Below are 10,465 nucleotides of genomic sequence, written 5' to 3'. Positions count from 1 at the left end.
ATAAATAATATAATATATAATATGTTATTTACAAGACTCGAACCTTGAACCTGTAGAAACTATTAAAAATAAAGATATAAAGTTTAAATTTAATACGTTATTGACGGAATTCGAACCCTCAACCTATGAGAGCAGTTTAAATATTAATATAATATTTTATTATTATTATATCCAACGGTTCCATCTATATGTCTTTAAATCTGACGGTTCTTATTTTGGGTACCAAATAACTGTACCAAATAACCAACCAACTACCAAATTGCCTATAATAGTATAGTATAGATATATAGATTTTTTGGTGAATACATGGAGCAGAGCTAGATATCTACTTAGAAGGCTTACGAAGCTATTTGGAAGCAATATAAAAGGTTCTGAAAACCCAACATTTACATTATTTACTTTATTAGAATAACACATAATTATATAATCTTCTTCAAGTTTTGTTTAATTATATTATGTAATGGAGTCAACAAGTTATTATTGTCTATTTATACTAAAGTTATATTATTTGAGTTGTGTGAGATTGTTTTTTGGAAATATTGTTGGGTGCCACAAGTGATAAGCCTCCTCCAATGATTTCCTCATTGTTGTCATCCATCTCTTCAAAACCTTTAGGCCCTGTCACCCTGATAAAACATTATATATATACAGGTTCACGATCATGGGTTGAGCAGACATGGAAGATAGAAGAGTAGCGCATTTTGTGTATTACCTGGTTCAACAAATGAAGGACTGTATAGAGCTAAAACAGTCAGCTTACACAAAGAAAATATTGGAGAAGGCTGGAATGCAAGCTTTTAACCCCACTAAATATCCTATGGATCCGAAGGAGCATTTGACTAACGACGAAGGCGGGAAACTGGTGGATCCAACAGAATACAAAAGCTTGGTTGGAGGACTTCGCTACCTTGTGCATACATGTCCCGACATGGCTTATGATGTGGGGATAGTCAGCCGTTTAATGGAAAAGCCCACAGTTCTTCATATGAATGCTATAAAGCGTATACTCAGGTACGTCAAGGGTACAATTAACTACGGCCTGGTTTATTCGAGGGATATTAGAAACAATATGCTTACAGGATACTCGAATAGCGATTTTGGAGGACAAACAGATGACAGGAAGAGTACAAGAGGAATGGTATTTTACTTAAATGATAACCTCATCACATGGGTCTCACAGAAACAAAGGTATGTGGCCTTGTCTTCGTGCGAGGCAGAGTTTATGGGAGGGACGACATCAGCTTGTCAAGGTGTTTGGCTGAGGAATCTGCTGAGCAAGCTAACAGGTGAAGATATGGGTCCAGTAATCTTGTACATTGATGATAAATCCGCCATCGATCTTGCAAGGAACCTAGTTTTTCATGGGCGTAGTACAACATATAGACAAACGCTACCATTATATTCGAGAATGTGTTGAGAGAAAGGAGATCATTGTCAAGCATGTGAGTAGTGATATGCAACGAGCAGATTTCCTGACCAAAGCTCTCACTACTATCAAATTTGAAAGAATGCGCAGATTACTGGGAGTAATGGAGTTGCCTAAATAAGTTTCAAAACTAAGGGGATGATTGTTGGAATTATTTTGAAACTTATAGCTCGTTTTAAAATAATTAAAGTATGTGCATGTTGAATTAGTATGCATAGTCGTGGAGAAGTTTTAGAAATGGCATATGTAGACAAGTAGAAGTAGAACTGCATTAGAAGAGTTAGTTGTTTAATGGTCCTTGTTTTTAGCTGCATATTCTATCAGCTATCTATTTATATTGTACGCTTCAAATCAATAAAAACAACTTACACGCAAGTCTTTGTTTTTCTCAGTTTTACAATACACAACTTATATATATATTTGTATACATCCTGGCATTGAGTATAAACAAGAAATATGTTGTTCGAAAACCAACTCAAAAAAATAGAAATTTTACTTTAGCATTAAGTTTTACATCATTTATAACATGATATATATATATATATATATATAGATAGGGAGATGATCAAAATACAAACAACTTTTAAAATTAAAGCTATAAACTAATATAAGCCACTAAGTCAATCTAATATAATCCAGGCACCACACATAATTGACCTACATCCTCCTGCACAAAATCTCAAGTTTCTAAACACATAAACTATATCATTTAATTATTTTTAAGTATAATTAATGGCATATGCATCATGAAAGTTAGATGTCCTTACTCAAACTATTTGTCATTCAATATTATTAAAAAATGTAAATTAGTATTGTCTATTAATCATGTCATCAATATAATAGAATAATAAGAAAATGAATTATAACCACACACCGCGTTTAGAGATGGCATGTAATGGTAGAATCATCTACACCCATCCCCTCTCACTCTAATTTTTATCATGTACTGATGTATCATAACCAATCTCCTTGAAATACCTGTAGAAAACAATTAATTAGAAAAAAATTAACTATGATTATTTATTTTTTCAAGATGAGTAAAGAAATATAAGGTGCCAATCTTGATTTACATTCTGTATAGGGAGTGGAGGGTGGTTTTCTTTATTGTCTTCTTGATCTTCGAATATGTTCATCAGTGTTTATTGTAAATTTGAGTCTCTATGAAATAGATGGGGGCGGCTGACAGTCGGTCAAGTGTTAGGGTTTGTGAAAAGATAACACTCTTTTTATAGGAAAATTTCCTATATAATTACTAATTTTATTAAGATTTTTTTCAAATTCTTAATGTTGTATATCTTTATTTATTTTTTATTTCATAGTGAAAATTTCACAATTATTTTGAAAGTTAGTGTTTGGTTCCACTTTTTAAACTTTCGAACATATTATAAGTGCACCGTTGTTATTTTTATTATAAACTAATTAACAATAAACATCCTAAATAAAATGTAAAAAAATAATAAATATGACATATCAAATTTTAGTTTTGATTAGTTTAATAATGTGATTGAAAAATAAATATCCAAATTACGCGTCAACATAGTTTAGACTATAGGTTTATAAAATAAATTATATATATTAGATATCGGTTATATAATTAAAAAAAATATATAATTGGATAATATTTATTTTATTAGATATTTTTTAAAATGATAAATCGTAAAAGATTTTTATAACTCATAATACAAATTTAAAAAGTATACTCATACTAAAAATAAAAATTTGAAAATAAAAAATTAATTTGCACATTACTAATAATGAAGAGTTAGATGAGAGAAGTTATATGAGATAAAACCCTGTGTAAAAGGGACAATGTATACCATATATTGTGTATCTCTGTCAATTATACTTATGGTAGAATCATATTTGTAATATACAACTTATTTATATATTTACTAGACATTACTAGTGGAAATAGTTGGAGTTTATCATACAAATTGATACTAATGAAAATATCATATATCAGTATGAAAATTAGTATTACAACTGAGTCAACTCCCAACAATCTGCTTAATCCCCACTCTCATACTCCAAGCCCCACATGCCTCGGCCTTTAGCCCATCAGGGGTAGCCCACTTGCCTATCCCCATATGAGAGATTATTATGAAGTGTTGAACTAAATATTTGATACCACTTGGTGGGTTTGTTAAACAAACTTTAAATCCACATAAGTATGATATTATTTATTTTTAGGGCTCAGCCTGCTTGAATTATTTTTTGACCCCATCATCTAAAAAGGCTTCCTTCTAATAGAGTTAAATGGTTGTTTGTAAACTAGCAATCTCATTCCACAAATAAAAGCCTATGTAGTGACTTAATGAAAACATCTTCAATCATTAATAAAATATATAGTATGACAAAATATTATATTTTTTATTTTATCTTCCACATACATTGTTATATAATGTCAATGCAGACTTGGTAAACCGGACTCGGCCACCTCATCTCGAGATCATTGGGATTAGAAAATCTAATTGGAGAGGGCGATCCAGGACCTAAAAAGGGGAGAGTTAGCCACTATAAGGAAGAGTTATGAATCCATATTTGCTGTCTACCTACTGCCTTGGACTTCGTCGAGCTACAGCTTAATCCCAGCAATAACTTGATTACATTGTTCAGAATGAATAATCACACCTAATGCTCTCTCTTGCACCTGCAGATGATACATATTATATTGATTATAAACGTTCCAAGTACACATAATCAAATGAAAATCAACCCTTCTTCTAAGTTGTCCTGCTTCCAAAGAAATGATGTGTCGGTTCAGAGATATTTTAACCAGTAAAACTTCAACATATCTACTAATCTCTCTTTAACTTCTATGGTAGGTTCCAGATTGATATCAAATAAACTACACTGTAATATTACACACTGAACTAGAATTAGAAAATCACCACAACCATCACCTGGACTCAACTGCACTAGATTCCGATCCTCTAAAGAATGAAAGGCGCCACCAAATCCAAAATGATTAACTCAGATTTGGGAATTCAGTACCATGTCTGGAGAAACATCAGAATCCCACTCCGTAAACAATGTGTGGTAATGCTTACAAGGAAGAGTATGGAGTACGTGTGGGTTCTAGCACATCTCTGTCTAGCCTTCTTTCACACGTACGTAGCCACAAGAGAACTGAACTCCTGAATCTAGGAGAAAAACGGAGAATTTAAAAAACACCGCCTACTAAGGAAATATGAATGCCCAACAATTTTTTAGCTTTTGCATGGTAAAATTTTTCTATAAATTACCACACTTCCTTTCGAAATGGACAAATTTATACTGAGAACACATATTTAGGTTAAATAATGAAAACATGAATGATTTTGAAATATTCCCTCCCCTGACTTAATTAAGAGTTTACATCCCCTTCTTTATTTTTTGAGCTGCTTTCTGAGTTCCAATTCAGAATAACAAACACGCCAGAAATGCCATGATGGGACAAAAAAAATGTCATGGTTCTATTGGCACCACCTACAAATATCCCCTTAGCTAGTGAATATATCTGTGGAAAAGGACAACGAAAGATATTCATAGTAAACCACAAACCAAAGAACAAGCGTCAAAATGCATATAAGCAAAGAACATGCTTCAATATGCATACCAAAATGTGCAGCACAGCAGAACACAGCCACAGAACATATTATAAGTGAACTCAGAACCTTCGGCTGCATTTATATCACTTTTGGTGCTAGTAGTATTTTGAAATATTATGCTTAGCCAGGTCATGATTAGTAGCAGCATGATGTAAAAAAACAAAAAAAATAAATAACAACAGGCAAGCAATTTGATGCAAAAATACAAACCACACTGTAACCACAAAAAACATATATCGTCTTAATATTGAACCTCCAGCTGAACAGAAGATGCTTTCACGTAGAAATAGGGGAACAGGGGAAAAACTATTGAAAAAATACTTTGATGTTCTTCAACATAAACACCAAGTCAAATTGCTGATGTATGATGTCCGAGATGAAGAACATGTACAAGTTATGTCCCCATTTGGTGCTAAATTTACGGTTATCTTCCATATTGCACCAGTGGGCTACTTCACTATGTGTGCATATTAGGCCTCCCCATCTTCACTGCTCGAACTACCAAGTATGACCGGACTAGTTGAAACACAGGAACAGATGTAAAAGTCATTGACCAAAAAGAGGGTGAAGTAACGAGATGCCTTCTCCTTTTTACTTCTCTTTTCTATTGCGCCTACGAGTATAGCTACCGATCATAACATTTCCACAATATTTATAAATTTTTATTTGAAATAACCCTCTCATAATCTGATTATTATTTATTTTCCTATTCATTACTTAAGTAATATATTATTCTTATTATTATGATTCAAATGCAAGTTCAGAGCACCTATTGAAATTAATACAAAAATCATTAGGGTTGCTAGGAAGTACACAACAAACCAACATGCCTCAAGTAAAGAGAATTCGAGCTAGAACTCCAAAATACTTTAGAAATCTTTTTCCAAACTTACTCGAATATCTTTGAATCCTAAATTGGGTCTCTTCTGCATTTTGTTGTTGGGAAACCCTTGGGATAACGGCTGTTATGCTAGCTGTTCATCCACCTAAATTCTATCATCGTTATCATTTTTAGTTTATATATCCATCATAACTAGAGTTGTCCTATATCATTTTAATTAAAAAAATTAAATCAACAATTTTAGCTCTATTTGTGAAAACTTGACACATCTTTCATATACATATCACTGATTAAAATATTATTCATACATCATTTGTTTCAAATAGTTACACATTATGGTAAATGTTGGTTGTGATCATGTGACCATGTGTGTGTCTTACACAAATAGCTTCAGAAAAAATTTGCAAGCAGGACAGACCTTCGTAGATGAATGCTTAGTTTCTTCACTTAATATAATATACTAATTCCTAAGGAATGGCTATGATAAACAACCTGCCTTGATTATTTTGAATATTATTAAAACCTTGACTAATAAACCTCTAAGGATTAGTCCATCTATATAGATCCATACATGTGTATCCCAGTCAACTATGTCAATACTCAATAGGCACAAATATAGAACAACGGACTTGCAACAATTATCGTCTAGCTACTGAATCATATTAAGGAATTAGTTTGGTTCTATGATAAATATGTCCAGTTTTTCATTATAAATTGAATTTGAAGGCTTAAAACAAAACCTGAAGAAGAAAGCTCAAAAGCAAGGTAACAAAAGACAAAGAAAAATAAATAATAAATTAAACTTACTTCTTGAATTCATCCCTGCTGCATAATTGTGATGAATAAGTCCCACCTTAAGTTGACCACTTCTGACATCTATACAATGGAGAAAGATAACAAGGATTAACAATTATGTAAATACATTACTCCAATTCACCATCAACATGTTTGCAACAATTTTAGCATACTAAGAAGACCTTGCCGGTTGTTATTAGTTTCATCTTTAGCCGACGGAGGTAGTTTTTGTATTTATTTGATAATACCATAATAACAATTAGGTACCCCTCATGTTATAAACACACGTTATAACTTATAAAACTTTTTTAATGCAAAGTGCTACAGAAAAATTAATATGATTTCAAAAGTGAAGTGTTGCAAACAAACAAGAATAGATTATATATTTAAAGGTAAACTGAACATAGTACTTCAAAGCATCACAAGTTTTACAGTCTGTTCATTTGATGCATTTATAAATTCAGATAAAGAGCCCAGATTTGATCAGATAAATAATTGAGGAATTTCAGAAAACGAATATAAAGACTATTTGTACAAAGGAAATATGTTTGTTAAATAAGCTGCAAAAAGAAGAGAATTCTTGTAAAAACTTAATTATCCCTAAAATCATAATACCTCCATACATCGCACATATCTTCTTGTAAACCCTACATCAAGGGCAAGTTCAAGGCGCTTTGAAAATTGTAAGCTTCTTGTGCTAACCTGAAAATTTGACAGCAGATAAAGTGTTTGGTGTGAAATTCTTCTATAGATGCAAATGGATGTCATCAACTCTTCCTGTATTTAAATACATGACACCTGTGATAGACTTTAGTTAGCATGAAAGAATAGAGCTTTGTACTTCTGGGTGAAACAAAAAATTACAGAAAAAAACATTTGGTTGCACAAAGTAGTCAGAGATTGTACGGATAATTATGATTTAACAAAATTTTAATCTTGCCACGGTGAAGGTGCTGCTCTCATGATGATGGGTTCCCTTTCCTACAAACCAACATCCATAAAACACACTTGTTAGAATTATGATACATTATTTAATTCAAATATATTTTAATAATTGATTGATGTTGGCCATATCTTTAGAATATTTTTGGATTATAGAAATTCGAAACACAGGACAAAAGACAAAAGATCAGCAGAGAAATAAATAAGATGACATACCGTAACCCCAACCTGGCTTCTGCTTACAGTTGACACTGCCACGCCCACTGTTAATGAAGTAAAAAGAATATTTTAAGACACAAGACATAAACAACCCACAATGGCGTGGTTTGAACTGTAGTGAGACTGATTACATGCCGTATTCCAGCTATTTTAAGAGGTCAGGATTGTAAACATTTGAACTCCACTTCCAACAATCATGATAAAATATTAATTAAAAATATAGATTTTCGAGAGGCTTTTTTAAGAATAACTAGTCAATAAATATATATGCCAGAGACTGCCTTTTTAAGATGAACTAGTCACACAAGAAGAATATTGCAAAATATACTTGCACCAAAATTTATCATATAATCTAAAATGTTGTCCAGTCAACTTCGAATGTTATGTATAACAATTCTTAATTTCTTTTATCATTTTTTCTTTAATCAATATACAGGTAAAATTTAATAGCACCAACCTGAGCAAAAGGAGCAGCCTGTTTAGGGCGATTCTTGCATTGTGAGAAGCACCATCTCCTCTTGGCACTGGGTGCAAAAAAATCTGAAACAAGTTCCCTCTGGTTAGCCTGTAATAAATAAAATCATAAATACAATGAGTAAATGTGCCCTATGCTGATGAAGACCAACTCAAAAAACTTGAAGTTTTACATTAGCATTAAGATGCAACTGGTGATACTGGATCGACCGCTTAGCACAATTTCCTGGAACAAAATTCTGGGGTCCATTATTTAAACCTTTTCCCATGAAATTCTGGCATCCAGAACACAGGGAGCTTGATGTGCTGAAAAGAAAACACATACAAATTAATCTTCCAGCCTGGACTTTCAAATTAGCAATATTGATTTGGTACTCCAACACTTGTATATGATTACAAAACATTTTAAACTGCTCAGAAGCTTTCTCCAAGTAAATACCAGATACCTTAATAATGTTAGTATCCTACTCTCAATATTAAAAAGGGAATTCTCCTATCAAGCTTGAAAGAACAAGCTAAACCTTATATTTTGAGTTAGATTTTTACAGTTACCTACCGAAAAAATTCTATAAAAGAGTTTTAGCTTATACATCATTCCATACCTAGGAACATAAATTACCAACAAAACCAAAACCAAGAAACCATTCTCCTACATAAAAATAATTAACAATATAATAACTATATACAATAAGAGCAGAGAGGGTTTATTTATAAGATAATTAGCAAATATATACGAGGGTTTTTTGGTTGTTTGTATTAAATGCCTAGAAAAATATACATGATAAGCTAGTAACTAGTAAGGAGGTTTTCACTATAGGATATTGGCACAAAGATATGCAACTTAAGTGTCTGTATGTGTATTTTGATAAAGATAGCGTTGAACAGCTTTTTTTATTTGATAATGAACTACAATACTTAAACTAAAACAATGCAAGTAAATGTCCTACAAAATAGCAACTAAACAACTGAAGTCCTACATCATCTCAAAGACTAACGTTTATTCAGCAACGCCCTTTCCAGTTCTTTAGACCACGTCAACACGATCCAAACAAACTTTGCACGACAGTTTAATTAAGATAGCAACTAAGAAATAAATAAACCAGCTTCCCAAGTTTAGATTAAACGACCCAACATAGGATACATTGAATTCTAGCCCTAACAACTACTAAATGATTTATACATGAATTGCAATACATTATTTATATGTGATCTCAATTATTTTGGAACAATGATGCATGATTTTACGTTTTAGTTGAATTGATATATTTTTAATTTCAAACTATTATATAATTTTGTAAATTGCATGTTACTAAAATATAATTTTGTATTAAAGTGTATTAAGTACTTTCTTTTCTTATTTATTGTTCAGAATTATCAAAATGGTATATGTTCTTTGTTAACTAGTATGGTTTAGTACTTTATAGCCTATATAAACATTGAAGTAATATTATTTACGCCTTACCATTATATATGGATTATTTATTAATTTTTATTGGTTTGATTATTTGAAACTTAGGATTTGTTTGGCAATATTTTGGATCACCATTTTTGCATATAAGGTAAGTTAAGTCTTCACACTTTATTTATTTTAAAATCTTTTAAATATTTTTGCACTGCTTTTGTTTTAAAATTTATGGATCAAGTACCCTATTTTAGAAATAAGAATTCCCAGTGAGCTCTGACTTATGAACCAGTTAGTAATTGCGTATAGTTCCGGAACTAGCCTTTGATACCTTACCAGGGAGTGCTACTTATGATGCCTTCGGGAGCGCACACTCTATGATACCTTAGTAAGGGGCGCATTATTGACAAAAATTATGAACTTTTGATACAGTGTCACCAGGTATTTGTGGCATTAGCGAGCTATGGAATTTTATATCTTATGTCATATGGATTTTGGAAAATGATTTTTGTTTTATAAAATTATGATACTTGATCCACAAGTGTAGAATTGTTTTCTTGCTGGGCTCTTGGCTCATTACTCACAAATTTTCAGGTGCTTAGCTTTTGGGACATCTTAAAGGTGGACTTGATTTGAGCTTGCTTTGGAATAATATTTTAGTGATTATGTTTGTATTGGAGCTGCGACTCCCATGATTTGCTTTATTTTCAGCTTAGATGATTTTATTTATGTCTCGGATTTTAGAATTCTATGGAAAACTAGAAACTTATTCTTAT

At 31.9% G+C, this 10,465-nt stretch overlaps 1 protein-coding gene across 1 annotated transcript; it reads left to right on the top strand.

Annotated features, from left to right (window-relative positions):
* The first annotated feature begins 676 nt into the window (after positions 1–676).
* Positions 677–1,417, top strand: LOC141703877 (secreted RxLR effector protein 161-like). The gene has a single exon (XM_074507271.1). The coding sequence runs from the start codon at positions 677–679 to the stop codon at positions 1,415–1,417; it is 741 nt and encodes a 246-aa protein (XP_074363372.1).
* Positions 1,418–10,465: the final 9,048 nt, after the last annotated feature.

The sequence above is a fragment of the Apium graveolens genome, unplaced genomic scaffold, assembly GCF_009905375.1.
Source record: "Apium graveolens cultivar Ventura unplaced genomic scaffold, ASM990537v1 ctg7163, whole genome shotgun sequence".
Classification (NCBI taxonomy): domain Eukaryota; kingdom Viridiplantae; phylum Streptophyta; class Magnoliopsida; order Apiales; family Apiaceae; genus Apium; species Apium graveolens.
The sequence above is the reverse complement of the archived record's forward strand: the minus strand, read 5'-3'. Positions and strand labels throughout refer to the sequence as shown.

Excerpts from the sequence above, each read along its gene's own strand:
- LOC141703877 (XM_074507271.1), top strand. The coding sequence starts at position 677 with ATGGAAGATAGAAGAGTAGCGCATTTTGTGTATTACCTGGTTCAACAA.